The sequence below is a fragment of the Asterias rubens genome, chromosome 3, assembly GCF_902459465.1.
Source record: "Asterias rubens chromosome 3, eAstRub1.3, whole genome shotgun sequence".
Lineage (NCBI taxonomy): Eukaryota > Metazoa > Echinodermata > Asteroidea > Forcipulatida > Asteriidae > Asterias > Asterias rubens.
In genome coordinates, this window is record NC_047064.1 from 13,594,509 (window position 1) to 13,612,825 (window position 18,317).

Here is an 18,317-nt window from a genome sequence, read left to right on the forward strand (position 1 = left end):
ACTGCCGAAGCTGTCAGTTTTTGTTATATTATTTTTGTTTCATATCCCATAATAACAGGATTGATTAAGAAGAAAAAAAATGAAGAAAAAAAATTTGATGTGGAAGGAAAACCCCAATAATGTGACAAAAGCTCATGCACTCAGGTAGGTAGGGACTGCGAAGCCCTAACCCATTAAATCAGGCATAATACATGTAACATTTGGTCCAAGGAAAAAAATTAGTAAAATAATTTTTGAGCACAAGGGCTGAGTGTAATTTGATCGCCTTTCTGAATTTTCCAAGAGCAAACAAAGTAGGAATTCAGAATCATTAAAGTATGAGGAATACCATCATGTTTAATGCAAGATCTGGGGTGGAATTCCAAACAGGAGTCTACAGAAGTAAAAAGGCATAGATACAACCACTGAGCCAGCCTATAATCTCCTAATTTATAGCCTTTGAGTAGAAGGGCAACATGGGCAAAAAAATTGGACGACCAATTGAGCTCAAATTTCCACAGGTTTGCTATTTTATGCCTATAACACCAAATGAGAAGACTGGTCTTTGACAATTACCAATAGTGTCCAGTATCTTTAAGGACATGCTATGAAACTAAAGTTCTGCTCAACATAAAAAGACAAAGGTTGCTTGAATGTAAACAGACAAACATAAACGTTGATGAGCAGATGAGCTAAACCTCCAATGACACCAAATCACAAGGCCCAATTTCAAAAAAACCTGTTAGCACACAATCTGGAAGATTTTGATTCTGACCAATTCTGCAACGTTCCCTTAACAAAAACGGGTTACCAGCCAACAGTTTGCACTGTTGCCACCAGTGCCCCACTCACGTCTTGCTCAGCAAAGAAATTTGCCGAGCAGCATTTTTTTGCTAAAAAGCTTTATGGAAGTGGGCACAGCTGCCTGATCCAAACGTTTTGAGTAAAATTAATTAGAAATTTCATAAAAATCAGTGGATGGAATGAGAGTGGTCTTCAAAAAAAGAAATCATCATAATGACAGAGATTTGATAGGTTTAATCACTCTTGAATTATCTTATCAATGGGGGACTCTTAGACGTTTCTTGCCAGTAAAGCGCGTTCTCAGACCTACATGGCAATACTGAGCATGTGTGCGCAAGAAGAGGACATTTATGTTTGCTCCCAGTCCATCAGCGTGTTGTTTTCAAGATCCTCACCATTGTATACAAATGTCTTCACAATATCGCTCCAACATATCTCACCAGTCAAGATTTACCAACGTGGAAGACCGGCCTTCGCTCTGGTTCAGACAATTCACTCTTGGCAGTTCCAAAGGTGCATTCCGCTGCTGGGGATCATGCTTTTTACGCATATGCTCCGTACCCTTGGAACCGTCTCCCTCATCAAATCCGTTCCGCGGAGTCAATTGCAGTTTTCAAGAAACATCTCTGAACTTTCCTGTTCAATGATTGATTGCTTTAACTGTTTTCCCATTATCAGTGCCATTATTTATGCGGTTATATTGTTTCTTGTAAGGCGCTGTGGTACCTTGTGTAAGAGTGCTATATTGATATCTCGTATTATTATTATCCGATTGATGAAGGTTTTTGAAAAATCAGTGCTGCTTTTTAAGACAGGTGTGATGGAGTTTTTGATATCCTGCCAGCACCATAAGGGGGAAATTGTTGTTAATTTTTGCTTCAACCAGCCAAGGACTGTGTATCTCCATCTGGGCTCTTAGCCTGCGCTTTATAGAAGGGATCTCTCGTTAACATCAAGTCTTGTATCTTCTGGTAAGCCTCACTGTCGGCACGGATTGGATTCCTCTGTAAAGTAGTAATCAAATTGAATTTATTTAGATTTGGATGGAGACCATGTAACTCTTACTGACATCAATAAACTTCAAACTGGCATCTTTATGTACAAACATACAAATGATCTCCTTCCTCGCACATTTTCCACTTTCTTCACGTCGGATCATGAAATTCATGATTACTCAACCAGATCCTATAATAACCTGTTTCTTCCTTTCACCTGCACCCTGTACTCAAGCAACACCCTTCGATTCACTGGTCCACATCTTTGGAACGCTATCTCTAGCGATTTAAGAACGTCCGTGGGTCGATTTGTGCTCTCATATAAAAGAGTCCTCCTCTCCCACTATGTATCGTAGCTTTTTCTCTACTTACTGTATCTATTTACTTTTGTCGTCTTTAGTTAGCTGGTTTTATATTCTTTGTATTTTGTCGTCAGCATTTTGAAATGTCATTGTTTGTTTGTCTTGTCCTTGTTTCTCCTTTGCCATTTGTTTGTTTGTTTGCCTGTATAAAGGCTGTTGTCTACAAGCCTCGGCTTACTCTAATGGCCGCATGCTCTCGCTCCTCTCTTGAACATAGTTAATACCTAGTTATTTATTTATTATTTGCTTTAACATTATATTGTTTTTATACTATTTTATTATGCGCTTTTGATTTTGTAACATTTCTATGTACTGTTTAAAGCCATTATACACTTTCGGTACAGAAAAGAAGAAAAAAAGTTCACAGATTTACAAATAACTTGTAGGGTTTACAGAAGGTAATCGTGAAAGACTTCTCTTATTATTCCATGAAATGCTTTACTTTTTGAGAAAACATTAAAACAATATCAATTCTCGATAGCGAGAATTATGGATTTATTTTAAACACATGTCATGACATGGCGAAACGTGCGGAAACAAGAGTGGGTTTTCCCGTTATTTTCTCCCGACTCTGATGACCGATTGAGCCTAAATTTTCACAGGTTTGTTAATTTATATACAAGTTGTGATACCTGAAGTGTGGAACTTGGACAATACTGTTTACCGAAAGTGTATAATGGCTTTAACTCTCACAATTTTTCTTTTTTTTCAACTGAACAAGAGTATGGAATAAATGTATTGAATTGAATTGAAATTGAATTGAAGAAGTTTCCCTACTCCATGATGTACTCAAAACATTCACGTGACAGGAAGTTATTGTTACAAGACAAGCACAGTTTCCCCCCCTTATAATTATCCACTTCACAAATGATGACCAGTATATTTTTCTGAACTTGCAAACCGTGATAGTTTTTGTAACCCGAAGCAACTTTTGGAGTGCCTGCAATTTTTGGCAGTCAGTCCGACATAGGCTTAAATATCCTCCTGGACATTCCATTGCTGAGCTTATGCATGCACCAATTAGGATGAGTTTGCTTCACCGACACAAAGAGGGGTTCTCCAAAATGTTCAAAAAATATCACTGCACGAGGCAGGTCACAATTTTTAATATACCAACCCTGGATTGGTAATATTTGTACCACAAATATGGGTATGATCAAATCACTCATTCCCTTCTGTCATAAAGATATTTATAGTCCTGACAAGATCTTCAGACAAAAAGCACTCCAGAAGAACATGGGAAGACAGAGGTCCAACCATTTTAGATGGAGCTTAGAAAGTCAACTTACACCAAGAGAGAGCCTCATCAGTCCTTTTAGTGCAGGGTTTGGAGCAAGGTTTGCTAAGGTGATCTGATACTGTACAGCTAGGAGGATAGACTTCAACCCTGCTTCTCCGATCTCATTTCCTGGTGCACAATACAAACAATAGATATAATAATGACATGCTTGGCAATGGGCGACATTTTTGGGTGGTCCTTTTTCAAATTTTGCTAGCAGTGCGCATACTCAGAAAATTTGCTTTAAAAAAAAGGGCAAAAAAATTAATCAGCAAAATAACATTAAGTTTGCTGAGCTAAGAAGCTTGCTAAGCAGTATATTCTGCTTAACAGCTTTATAAAATTGGGCATTGAATCAAGTCGTACAACATAGGCTACATTCAAACTCCCTTTGTAAAGACTCCATGCTTTAATACAGCCACTTCCACTACATGATTGTTTTAGTTAAAAGGCACTGGACACCTTTGTTAATTGTCAAAGACCAGTAATCTCACTTGGTGTATCCAAACATAAAATAATAAATCTGTTAAAATTTGGACTCGATTGGTCTTTAAAGTTGCATGAGAATAATGTAATAAAAAATACTGTTTTTGCACAATTTTTTGGTGTGTTTTCAGATGCCTAAAAAGGCTCCTTCTAATTACCTTTTTTCTTTCTCTCAAAAATTAGGTTTTTCTGAGAGAGCCGTCTCTCAAAATATTTTATACAATCAACAGCTCTCCTCTGCTCATTACCAGGTAAGATTTTGGATTGCTTACAATTATTTGGAGTAATTACTTATAGTGTCCAGTCCTAACCCTGCGGGAAGACAAGGGGATACTCCGGAAGGCACTTTTTTTAATTACCGACAAATGTTTGGGCCAATTCCGCTGAAACTACATGTAATCCTCAATGAAACCCTCTAGTTTGACATTCTAAAGTCACCTCAAACATTGAGCGCTATCAGGTCAGGCATATTGTGGGATAGCTTGGGCTTCAGCCGAAGCCTATTAATTTGTGTACAAAGTATAAGCCCATTGTGATGTATGCAGATATAATCCCCTTATGCTGTATTGATAGGTGGAGTGGGTGGGGTTAGGGTGAGAGGGGGAGGAGGAGGGGTTGGGGAGTAGCTGGGCCGGGGACCTCCATTCATCTATATAGACCCTTAGAAAAGGGATTGTGTCAACCAAACAATGTTATACGCGTAACAGAAACTGCCTTCCGTGAGCTCCCCTTTTGCTGCTTGTGTATTGAAAGGGGGGGGGGGGGGGGGTGCTGCTTGCAAGGTTAAATGTTGAAGGTGGCTGATGGCAGACTTTTAAGCATTACTTACTGGACAAGTTGAGACTGATGATGGATCTATTACCAGGGATCCATAGCTGGCCCTCAATGGACTCCACAGACTCTAATAGAGGGTTGATTGCCTCCACCATATCAGGAGACTGAAAAAAGAAACATATTAACATCATTCAGTACAAAAAATAGGGCAATTGCATCCACAAGCATTTTGGCTTACTCACACGGTTTCATGTTTTGGTGGGTCGTAGCATGTTCCATTTTGTATGTCTTGAGAAAGGATCAGTGCTTGATTTTGATTTAAAAAAAAAAAATAATTGTTAGAATAACGAGCAATTTTTTTTTAACGACTGCTATTGCTTTTTATATTCTTCTTTGATTTTGTTGATTGCCTTACATATAGCTAAAGAAAATTTCTCAGTACACACTCTGCGGATAAGATGTCAAGTTCCATGTTTTTGGTCATCAAATTTAAAGGCAGGAGCCCTTGTGCATAGTCTGACTTTGAGCTTTTAGTGTGTTTCACAAGAAGACACAATTCCCCTATTTCCTCCGTCTTTTCTTAGACAATTTATTGCATAACTTTGTTTTTGTCACTTGTGGCCTGAGCAGAGTTTCCTTTCCCACTTGAATCAACCCACCTCTGATTCAGGCATGGCTCCGCCTTTCTTGTCCTTTGATGATGTCGTCTTCTTGCCTTTTGTTGTCTTGGTTACGGTTTCAGCTATAAGGGAAGCTAGGGTAAGTATGTGGCAAGGTATCGAGGAAGAAGGGAAGGAAGGAAGGACAGTTGGAAACGAGAAGATATATAGAAAGGTTGACTAGATGGAGGAGGTATCGCATGCAGCATCTCAGGCTACTCAATCTCAAGCCTACGCGTCTTCGGGTCTAACGATGGCCATCAGCTGCAACAACAACTGTTCGAAAATGTCGAAGAATAGATCTTCTCAGTGTTCCGACTGGAGCCATTGCAGCTGAAGCCATTGCTGGAACCATTAATTTGGACATGACTCTACCAGGGCTCGTACAAACTGCCAAATTTCCCCTTGTAAATATCAACACTAAAGATAAAAAATCTGTCCATCAATTTCAGTTTTTCTATTTCTGCCACTGAGTTATTAATTTTGCCAAATGCTCTTTAAATATTCACAAGGACTAATAGTTTTTGTTCTCTTTTTTACAAACTGATTACAAAAACAGAATAGAAAATAAATGAATTTTCAGCGAGTATAAGTTATAAACAATCACTGCTTTCTCCTTAGTGCTTTATTTTCATTTGTGTCTCTACTGCAAATTCTCCACAGAAATCTATCCTTTTCTCAGATGAATAACTATACTTTCTACATTTGAAAACTTCTATAAAAGGCCAGGAAGTGTTTTTGTTTGGCTTTTTACTAATGAGTGAGATATAACAGTTCAGCTGATAAGCATATATACAATTGAGAAAATCCCAAAGAAAAAAGGCTGAAGTCCTTAAAAACTAAAGTGACTTTTGACAGTCACTGCAGAATGATTTTGCAACAAGACAAAAATGAAAAAATGGCGGTGCTAGCAGTGCTACAGCTAATCTGTGACAGTGAGCTCGAATCTATAGCGTTCTATCTATGGGAAATGACAAAATACACCTCTATGCATGCATGCATGCAATACTCTCAGACAAAGAAATGAAGACAAGTTACAGATGAAAGAAATGATAGTACAGACTAAAGCAAAATACAGTAATACACATGCAAGGATATCACACTGATCACAGTCCAAACACATGCCAAAAACCAAGTTTCATAAAGCAGTTAACAGAATTGTATGCTAAATCAGAAGTTCAGAACAAGTATGATAGACCACACTAGTAGGTTAGTAACCTCTGTGTACTAAGCAACAATTTTCTGTACTTAGCAATTAATCTGTGCTTATACGGCTCCATCAAATTTGGTTTCTCATATCACAACTTTGATATGATGGACATGGGTTAGAACTTAGACCTGCAAATTTGTTTTTGTTGTTGTGGATGAGGATTTAAAAAGAACATGAAATTTAAAGATGTGTGACAAATATGTGCAAACAGTGCATGTGCACGTGTTGATGAATATATCTTCATGGAAACAAGTGCTCTCTTGACAAAAAAAAATGCATCACAACAAAATATCACTTTTAAAGTCCTTTAGAAACAGGGCCCAATAATGGCTCTTGGCATTCTGCAATTATGTCCCATGGAATTATGTGATTTCAGTGCTTGGTAATTGCAGAACTTCGCGGTAAGCAGAGCCATGAAATCGGACCCTGCTTGATACTTTTCAATAAGATAGTTTATTTATTGTCTTTTTTTATTTACCATGCAGAGTTTTTTGTTTAATTCATCCAATTATCCAATTTTGTCACACAAATTTTGGGAAATCTATTCGCATCAAAAGGTACATAATATGTAGTTATATTAGAAATAACATCATGCAAAAACCACAAAATTCATGCAAATTCATGCAAAAGTCAGACGTAGAAAATATTAAATAGTTATTTCCCTTAATGTGGGGGTTGACTTTTTGCCAATGAAGCTCAGTGAATAGTCTTGATTGACAATATTCATTTTGTTGACCTTATAGTCGCTAATATCGCAATACGAATTACTTGAGAATAGATAAAATTATCAGATGTATACATGTACATGTAGCAGTCCTGGATTTACACACAGATCCAGGAGGTCGTGGCCTCCATTGCCTCTGGTCTTGGCCTTGGTGCCCCTTTTAAAGTTTCCCATTGACTTAAGAATTTTCCATTGGAAGTGCCCATTTGACTTGTAAAGTCCCGCCGAGCCATTGGATGTTGCGTCCTCTATTGATGACTAATACAAAAAACTAGCGACGCCAATCAAGACTACACAGCAAATGACTTTCAATGTGGCAAAAGATTTGTCACTAAAAATGGATGAAGGATCTTTGCTGAAAGAGTAACAAATGTATGAAAAAAACACAGCAATCACTTCAATAATGAAACAATGAGGTAATGTGTAAATGATTTCAAACAATGGTTGCGAGGAACAAAATGCAGGTAGATGGAAATAAATGGAATCGGTCCTTTATCTTTGCTGGCCCAACTGTGGCCAAAGCTCCTGTTTTAGTAAAGATTTTGCTGAGATCGTACATGAGGGATATTTAGTTCATAAAGTGAAAATGATCAGTAAAAGTTTGATGACATGACTGTAGTGAGGCAAGTACATAGGGGTAACATGAAAAATTGATCAAAAGGAATGGAGAAAGATTCTCAAGTAATATACAAGAAAGATTGTGTTTATAAACCCTAACCTTACAAAATGAGTGAGTTATTGGTCTTTGATGCTACAACACGTACTCCAAGTATGTAGCAAAGTTTAACGTTAATTTTTTATGTGCCCCTTCAAGGCAAATTTTAAGGCCTTCAAATGTTTTCCAAAATGTCCTGTGTTTTGATTGCACTGTGAGGGCACTGCATGTTTGAGCTTGCAAACATATGTACCTTGTTTGGTAGAAACGTGCGCTGTATAAGACTTTGATATTACAATTATTATTATTGGTAAGCCCGAGTTAATGGATTTTGCCAAGCAGTTAATTTATCCCACTATTAAGTAAGATACAAATGTACTCAAGAGTTAACTTTTTGCATATACGTTGGAGTTTTTGTTCGGTGAATTTCAAATTCCATTGAATCATTTTGTAGGATTAGTTTCAAGAGGGAAAAAAGGAAAGAGATGTCAATGATGTACAATGAATGTTTGGAAAAAGATTGATGCATAATTGTGATGAAAGTTGATCTTCACAGAGTGTATTTTGGTCTAACTAAATGGATATGGGTATGCAATATGAAATCACAGCATATCTGATGATAAAATGAAGGCCTGGAAAATTATAATGGATACCACTTCCCGTGAAAGTTTTCATAGAGCTCAATCCCATTATTGTTTTTAACGTAATGCTTAGCAAAAACTGGTAACCTATCAATATTGTGTACACTATATGTTGTTTGTGCGTTGCTTTGTCCACATTTTAAAGGTTTTTGCTCAGCATGGGCCAAATTTATGGCTCTACTAAATGTAAGCAAAGAAAAGGGGCTGATTTCATAGCACTGCTTAATGATAAGCACATTTTTGTGCCAACTATAGCAGACAAATTTGCTTTTAAGCGTAAGCATAATTTCACAGGTTGGCAAGACAGTTAGGCGGCGAGCTAGTGCGTTCACCAGGAAATCACACTGTTATACAGCATTCATTTTCTTTCAGTAAGCACAGGGAGGTTAGCATTTCTTTTGGCGTGCTTATACGATTATGAAATGGAAATTACACAGTACGCACAAAATTGGCCATTGATAAGAGAACTCTGTTGTTTGGAATTGCTTTCCTAAAACTGCACATTTCGGGAGTGGAATTCCAGGCCATGGATGTATACTGAATACTCGGACTATGGTGTGAACTCTACTGAAAAATCCAGTCTCTAGAATGTCATGCAATGGAAGAATAAGATTAAACAGGAAAAATACAGTTGGTATATCAACCTCTGGAGCTATGCCGGGATGCATCTGTCATGTTTGAATGAGGGAAGAATTAATAGTAAAAAAACAAAAAAAAGGAGGGAAATGAAAAGAGGGGAAAAAAGCAAAAGAAATTAGTCATTTTAATCAAGCAAAAAATGGACTTATGTAATTGTTGGTTAGTGCAGTGTGTTGAGCTTTCAATGGTCTTGGTTATTTTTGAGGAGTTTGCCTTGGTACACATGGGTGGATTTTGTTTGATTGGGTTTTGGAGCGACTAATTTTAATGATAAATGATTGTTAAATGTGCCATCTGATTTCATTAGATTTTTAAAGTAAAATAGGCCTAAATGTTGCCAGAAAGTTATGATCGAACGATAATTAGTGTATTTTTCTTCTGGTTATCAATAAATGATTGGTCAACCACACTTTGAAATAAATAATGCGCTGGTTTGGTTGACAAGGGTATCAAATTAGCTGAACTGTCTTTGTTATTTATAACAAAATAAATGGATAACAAATATTGTTTGTATTAGAAGGCCTCCGGCCCAAAAATTCATGCAATTATTAATAACGTTTTATTTTGTTAACTCCAGTACGGAAAACGTTCCGATTAGGAAGTGAAAGGAAGATTGAAAAAAGACAGAGCTGTATTTTGGGCTGCATACTTATTGCGACAGTGACAGAAGAACGACTTCCACCTGTAGAAAAGGTCAAAGGTCAACAGGATAATAATTGTCTAGTTCCAAAGTTTGCCCACAGGGGTTTTAAAATAAGATTAAAAAAAAACTTGAACTTGCAAAATCTAAATCTGTATGTTAACTGTACTCTCTTAATAATTTGCATACAGTTTTTGAAAACAAATTTCAAATAAAGTTATTTATTTCTACACTTACTGAATGACATTTTTGGGGGAAAATGTGCACACTATTGCAGTGTTTGTGCTTTGTGCGGTTCACGTGAAATCAGTTTGTGAATTGGTGCAGTGCATTAGCTGGAATTACACATACTCAATGCCAAAGCAAGCAAAATGAAATCACCCTGGTTGGCGAGTTATAATTGAAAGCACAGACGGGATGATACATGTCTCAATGCCAGGCCCAATGGATTGATACTGCCCTCTAAGCGAGGCCCAAAGGATTAATATTGCCCTCTAAGCGGGGCCCAATGGATTGATTGCCGAAGCAAGGCACAATGGATTATCTGCCCTCTACCACAATGCCAGGCCCAATGGATTGATACTGCCCTCTAAGCGAGGCCCAATGGATTAATACTGCCCTCTAAGCGGGGCCCAATCGATTAATACTGCCCTCTAACCGGGCCCAATCGACTGATTGTATAAGCAAGGCACAATGGATTATCTGCCCTCTACCACAATGCCAGGCCCAATGGATTGATACTGCCCTCTAAGCGAGGCCCAATGGATTAATACTGCCCTCTAAGCGGGGCCCAATCGATTAATACTGCCCTCTAACCGGGCCCAATCGACTGATTGTATAAGCAAGGCACAATGGATTATCTGCCCTCCCGCAATGCCAGGCCCAATAGATTGAAACTGCCCTCTCTAAGCGAGGCCTAATGGATTAATAATGCCCTTTACCTCAATGCCAGGCCATACTGTCCTGTCTCCTCAGAGCCATGCCTAAATGTAATGGAACAATAATGTCCTCTGCCTCATTGCCAGGTATGTGTTATGGATTTATACTGCCCTCTGCGCCAATGCCAGGCCCAATGGATTGATACTGCCCTCTAAGCCAGGCCCAATGGATTTCAACTAATGCCTTAATTCCAAGCCTGCATAGATTGATAGTGCCCTCTATCCAATGCCAGGCCAAAGGGATTAATACTGCTGCCTCTAATGCCAGGCATAATGGAATAATACTGCCCTCTATACCTGACTATCAGGCCTTATTGATTGATAATGCCCTCTGCCTGGACATGCCAAGTGATGATAAGTTTACAGCATGGTTTATGTTTGACTGCTTTTCATGTGCAATGTGCATGTAACTGATTATAAGTATTGAGTGATCACAAACTGATGCAATGTTTGTACTTAATGGTGTTGGTGAAATTTTGGTGAACTCTGGGGCAATTCAACCCCTCTGCTCCCACACACTTGACGCCCATGATCAAAATCACAAATTGTATTATCTATTTGTTAAACTAAGTTTAAATGTCAGAGCATTTCTCATATTCGCGCAGTGATGAGAAGTGAGACATAGAAAACATGTCACTTTGTGAGCCCTGTGGCCGATTTAACGAAGCGCTAGGATTAATCCTATCTAGAGAGTTAGAAAGAGTAAGATGGGTTCAATGCATCCTAATGTCTATGGTTAAAGAACTAAACTCATCCTAGGTCCTAAGATTAACCCCAAGTTATAGGAAGAGTTTGGTGAAATCGATGGCAAGAGTTTTGAGTAGCAAAAGTACCTTTGGGAAAAAAATACAAAAAATCTTGTCTTTCTTTTGGGTAAAAAATTCTAAACTTAGGCCTAAGAAAATCACGTTATCAAATCGGGAAATTTTTAAACATGGTGTGCGTATGTACAAACTTAAATGTTTAAAGTGTAAACTAAATGACAAAAAAGTGTACGAAGGCATTCACCGCAGGGAAATATCTAAAATTTGAAATGTTCTGTGATTGAACTGAGAACGCACAGCGAGACCAAACGCCGACGAGCAATGGACTAGACATTGAGCCATGTACTATCCCTAAACATAGAAGAAACATTTAGTGCATTTACCAGCCATCACGGCCTTAGCCCCTGTTGGATTAGAAAGACAGTGAGAAATAACATAAGAATGAAAAATAGCAGACAGTTCAGAGTCGAAAAACTCTTTGCAATTTGGTTTAACCCTTCCACCCTGACTGATACTCAGTATTTTATTGAGTGTTGCGGAAAACAATCTGCAGGCAAATCACTCCGGTGGGATTCAAACCCCTGACCTTTGCATCGCTAGAGCAGATGTATTACCACTAGATCAAAGAGCTAGCCTGGTCCAATAAAAATGGTAAAGGGTGTAAGGGTAAAAACCAAATTATATTCTTCATCCCCGATCCAAAAATTTATGGGAGTAAAAAATTTGGCTCCCATAAATGGCCGACCATGTTAGTCGACGAGGTAAAAGGAAAACCGTGCATTTTCGAGGCATGTTTGTGTGGATCATTGTATTCTACTTTTACAACACCTTTCTACCCATATGCATCTTATAACAAACGCTTACAAAGTTTAACAAACGCTTTTCAAAGACCAACTCGACCGATCCAAGGCAACGTGTTCCTTTAAAGGCAGTGGACACTATTGGTAATTACTCAAAGTAATTAACATCATAAAACCTTACTTGCTAACGAGTATGGGGAGAGGTTGATGGTATAAAACATTGTGGGAAACGGCTCCCTCTGAAGTGACGTAGTTTTCGAGAAAGAAGTAATTTTCCAAGAATTTGATATCGAGACCTCAAATTTAGAACTTGAGGTCTCGAAATCAAGCATCAGAAAGCACACAACTTCATGTAACAATGGTGTTTTTTCTTTCATTATTATCTCGCAAATTCGACGACCGATTTAGCTCAAATTTTCACAGGTTTGTTATGTTATGCAAATGTTGAGATACACCAAGAGAGAAGACTTGTGTTTGACAATTACCAATAGTGTCCACTGTCTTTAAGCATACACATGGGATTAATAAGGCAAAAACCCTTGTCTACCACAAAAGTTAATCGATAGCTACAGTGTGAAGTCCTAAACTAAATGTCCAAGTATGGCACTATGTGATATTTTCATAAATTGGCTTAAACTTTTCTACATAAAGCAAGTTTTAAAATTAAATGACAAAGCATATGACTGAGTCAAAGATGGCTTGGAACGAATCTGCTTATTTTTAGTTGAAAAATGCTTTCTGAATGTTTGCATTGATTCCTCCTGCACATGCTACAAGTGGATGACATTTTTTGTTTAATGATTCAAAATGAAGCAAATTGTTCAAAATGTTATTGAAGTGGATTGAACAAGACTGGTTTAAATTTGAACTATTATATTTGAGAGGACTGGACGGGTGCAAAGTTTTAAATTGTGTAATTCATTCGAAGTGGGATTTGCAACAGTGGGAGTATAATGGATCCTTCCCATGAAATATGCTAATGACATTCATGCATGCGTACAGACCCTGTTGGTTGGCAAACACCATAGAGTTGTGCACTAAGCAGACACGCTATTGCGTCTGCGTCACGCACCCATTAGCCGTATACAAAACAGCGCCATGTTCCCTCATTTTGCCAACCAAAACGTCAGTGCGCACGCGCTATGTGCAATTTACAAATTTCAAATTTCATGGGAAGGGTCTATTAGGAGAGGTTTTGAATAAGCGCCATGAGTAAATTTCGTTTGAGTAGAGTGTTTGTTCTGGAAAGACCAGGTGGTTGACAACTCAACGTTTCAATCAGTCTGGTCAAAATGTTGAGTTGTCAATTGCTCGGTACCGGTTGTTTTTAGAATCAACACTGCTCAAAAGAAACTTAGATGTGGTGCTATCAAGAACCTTACCTAATAATAATCAGAAGAAAAAAAGAAAAAAAACTCCATATTTCCGCAGTGCACAGGCTAATCTACTTTTAGCTATAGTTCTATATCACTCAAAAACACCCCCAAATGTCTCACATCAATTAACTATCAAAACTTACTAACTTCACAAGTGGAAAGCAGACCACATTTTGTGACTCTATTGTGCTATCCATACACCTCAAACTTACAATAAAATCTGATTTCAAGTATTTGTAAAACACAAGTCATACTTTACCATTCCCTGTCAGTTTGTCTGTATATTCAAATCATACTGGCTTTCGTGCAGTATCAATGTACATGTAAGAATCTGACCACCGACATTTCCACAATTTCATGGTACTGCTTTAAAACACAGAAATCTGTGCTGGAAAACCTCACATTATTCTACGCTAAATAGGCAAGTGCAAAATTCAACAGTGTAAGCAGTGGCATAAAAATTTGGTCTTGCATGTAGCTGCAGGACCAAAAAGTAAATTTGAAACATCTGTGTAAAAATATTGTGATTGGTCCACGACCAAGTCTCACTTGCCAGTCAAATATCAGACTCTGTACAGACCCCTTGCATATAAAGACCTTTCGCAAATACCCTCTGCGCAAGCACTAACTGTTGAATGAGGTGCACGCTGGTTTAGCTAGACATTAAACTTGCTGGACCAGCATGCACCTCATTCACGATAAGGCGATAAGGTCAGGAGTGCGTTTTGGCCACCCCAACCAAAAAACATTGGTCATTGGTCGAGTGTTTTTGGCCTGTTCGGTTGAGGCGCGGTGACCACATGCTGTTTAGACTAAACGGTGACCCAACTTGTTGACTTGGTTGGAGTTGCAAAAACCCCACTCCTATTGTGACGTCACAAGCCCAAATAGCGCCCTCAATGACGTCAATGGCGACCTATCATTGGTTGAGAGTTGTGCGCGGCACATACACGCATACATGTATACACCTTCCCATTGTTTGCCCTATCGATTGTGGGCAATGCAAGGGGGCCAATGCTTAATGTGACGAGATCGCTCTTTAACAATACATTGTGTTTTTGCTAAAACTAATGACCAAGGGTTGGACAATGCTTTGACTATTACCTTTCTTCCATGTATCGGCCTTCTTAGTGCCTCCTTTGCCGTCATCCTTGTCTTTTTTATTGTCCTGGAAATGACAAGAATGAAAAGATTAAAAAAACTGAGATAAAAACACTCAGCCATCGATTTCACTAAACTAATCCCAACTTAGGATTAATCTTAGGACTTAGGGCGAGTCCAGTTTCGTATCCGAATGCAGAACGCACTTAACCCACTAACTGGAGAAAGGATTAATCCTAGGATGTTGCTGGACAGTTACTTGAGGAGACTTCCTGGGAATAGAAGGGAAGTTTTGTGTTGAAGGCACTGGACACCATTGGTTTATTACTCAAAATAATTATTAGCATAAAAAACATACTTGGTACAAATGAAAAGACTTCAGGCCTCAAGCCTTTTTTAGGAATCCGAAACAAACACATTTGTGCAACAAGGGTATCTTTTCCCACTATTCTCTGGGAACTTTGATAACCAATCGAATCAAATTTTTCACTGATTTGTTATTTTATGCATATGTTGAGATACACCAAGTGAGAAGACTGGTCTTTGAAAATTACCAGTAGTGTCCAGTGTCTTTAAAGGAAGATACACTTTCATATACAATTGAGATCACTCAGAGGTGCATAAGAGAAGGTAACGATGCAAACGGACAGGGTATCTAGCCATCCCGACAGCAGAAAGGTCACATACAACTACATGGAGAATGCACATTTATTTTGCATTTGCATACTGCATAGCAAAACTAACAATAATCCAGTAATCTTACTTTTTGCACAGTTATAAATGAATTGAACCCTTTAAAGCCATTATACACTTTCGGTAAACAGTATTGTCCAAATCCCACACTTCGTGTATCACAACTTATATGAAATAATAAACCTGTGAAAATTTAGGCTCAATCGGTCATCGGAGTCGGGAGAAAATAATGGGAAAACCCACTCTTGTTTCCGCGCGTTTCGCCGTGTCATGACATGTGTTTAAAATAAATCCGTAATTCTCGCTTATATTGTTTTAATGTTTTCTCAAAAAGTAAAGCATTTCATGGAATAATATTTCAAAAGAAGTCTTTCACCATTACCTTCTGTAAACCCTGTAAATTATTTGTAAATCTGTGAACTTTTTTTTTTTCTGTACCGAAAGGGTCCAATGGCTTTAAAAAACTGTAGAGCAAACCAGGCTCTAAAAAGCAACTGCAGCTGTAATATTTCATTCCACCACCCCCCCCCCCCCCCCCAAAAAAAAAAGCGTATTAAAAAGCACACTCACAATAAGGTCAAATAATAAAACAAATACCAGTTGATCATCCCTGTCCGCATCCTTTTTGGGGGCTGCATCCTTTTTATTATGCTTTTTTTATTTGGGCTTTTAACCGATTTAATCAGATGCTCTTGCAACACGTGTAACCGTCTGTTTCAAACAAAACTAGTGAATTCCTACCTACCACCAGCAAATCTTTTTAGTGTAATAATCCGACCCTGTTAACCCGGGTCCTCATGCAACAAATAGATATAAAATAAGTTTGTGGTGGGTTCAAACTGAAGAATTGGTGGGTTCAAACTGAAGAATTGGTAGCCTGTTTGATTTGAAATACTGAGCAGCCATCTTGAAAAAAAAAAATGAAAAAAAAAACCCTCATCCTCCTCTTTTTGGAAAAATTCGGACGATCAACTGGTATTTATATTTATTTGGACTAATCAGTCCAGTAAAGGTTCTGTAAAACAGAATTTCATGGTCAGAGCCATAAAATCTGACCCTGTATACATGTACACTACAGTAGTGTGTGGTTCTTTCGGATTAGGTGCAGAATCCCAAGGAAAGCAGTTGCAGCGCAATCTTGAGCCAAGCACTTTGGTTGATTATGAATTACGCTAAATACTTAATATTTGGCTCCTAGGCACATTTTAAAAATATTCTATCTTTGTTAAAACAAAGAGAGGTTCTCCACAAATGTTATAAATTGCTTTGTGTTAATTAACTCCGTCACCTTTCTGTTCATTAAGCCGTGTACCTTAAAACAAAACAATCGTTAGATTAAATCAGGGGAAGGGAAGGTAGCAAGCTGTTAACCTTGGCATCATTAAACCCGCTCACAACCGAATTATATCTTACATAAACCACTGGTGACCGGCTTGTTTGAACCCTCAAGCATAAGGCACAAATCTCTTACACAACAGAAAGTCTTCTTGTGCAAAGGCCATTTTTGCACTCTATTTAAATTATCTTTAAAGCGATGGACACTATTGGTAACTACTCAAAATAATTATTAGCAGAAAAACTTACTTGGTAACAAGTAATGGGGAGAGGTTGATAGTTTAAAACACTGTGAGAAATGGCTCCCTCTGAAGTCTCGTAATTTTCGAGAAAGAAGTAATTTTCCACGAATTTGATTTCGAGACCTCAAGTTTAGAATTTGAGGTCTTGAAATCAAGCATTTAAAAGCACACAACTTCGTGTGACAATGGTGTTTTTTCTTTCATTATTATCTCGCAACTTCGATGACCAATTGAGCTCAACTTTTCACAGGTTTGTTATTTTATGCATATGTTGAGATACACCAAGTGAGAAGACTGATAATTACAAAGAGTCTCCAGTGTCTTTAAGATATTGTTTTTTTTATCAAAGTAGGTAGAACCAATTCATGTAATTATTGACTTCCCTTTCAAATAATAATCAAAGGTCAACCAATTTTTTCAAGTTATTGGTCTTTGTGTTCTGAATGTGTTTGTGTACTCAACATTGTTTGTACATTATGTACATAACAAAAGTTGGTACTGATAAAGAAGAGGGGATAGGAGTGCAGTCCACAAAAGTCGCCTATGGTAAGGAAAGGGTTAAAGTTAAAATATAGGTATTTGTTCGTGCACAAGTTTATGAAATTAATGTTATGCTTAATGCACTTTTACTGGTTATGATTATTGCATGCATCCGAGGGAATCAATGTTTGTAGGGTCAGTACAAATCATGCAACATTAGGGAGTAGTATTAATAACAATAATTATCACAATTGAAAGGTGCTTTGCTTGTCACTCAAGCATTGCTTAGTGACATACAGCCACAGCCACGGAGCACTCTGTGACATGTGTACGTGCGTACGCCATACAATCACAGCTTCACCGTAAAGCATCATTTCATGTAGCATTAGGTCATTATGTAGCCATGAAGTTTAGCAATGTAATGTATGTTATTTTATTTTGCACATGTTTTCAATGACAGATTTGGTCATCTACTTTCTAACAGCTTCGAGTGTCCTGGTGTTTGATCCTGGTGCTATAAAAAGTATAGTTGCATGGTTGGCACTTCAATATAATAGCATTTACTTTAAAGGATAGCATAAACTTTTAGTCTCAAAAACTAAGAGGGAGCCTACGGACAGAGCTGGGGGGGGGGTGTCTAAAAAGCTCTTGAACTGCAGCATGGCGTCTCATGGACGAGCTGCTAGTGCTGGGATGTATTTCACAAAGAGTTAAGACTAGTCCTAGTTAGGACGAGTTACT

General features: G+C 38.0%; 1 protein-coding gene across 9 annotated transcripts in view; it reads right to left on the reverse strand.

The window, feature by feature from the left end:
• Window positions 1–1,063: 1,063 nt before the first annotated feature.
• Window positions 1,064–18,317, reverse strand: part of LOC117288002 (leucine-rich repeat-containing protein 71-like) — a 36,970-nt gene continuing 19,716 nt past the window's right edge. For 4 of the 9 annotated variants that reach the window (XM_033768676.1, XM_033768669.1, XM_033768675.1 and 1 more), the window contains 6 exons: window positions 14,830–14,893; window positions 9,857–9,889; window positions 5,339–5,433; window positions 4,735–4,843; window positions 3,430–3,548; window positions 1,064–1,787 (listed from right to left, as the gene is read on the reverse strand). In XM_033768676.1, the coding sequence (XP_033624567.1) occupies window positions 1,662–1,787; window positions 3,430–3,548; window positions 4,735–4,843; window positions 5,339–5,433; window positions 9,857–9,889; window positions 14,830–14,893 (546 nt within the window). In that variant the 3' untranslated portion in view covers window positions 1,064–1,661. Of the gene's footprint in view, window positions 1,788–3,429; window positions 3,549–4,734; window positions 4,844–5,338; window positions 5,434–9,856; window positions 9,890–11,932; window positions 11,954–14,829; window positions 14,894–18,317 lie in introns of all 9 variants that reach the window. The other 5 variants (XM_033768677.1, XM_033768670.1, XM_033768671.1 and 2 more) reach the window with 4 other exon arrangements.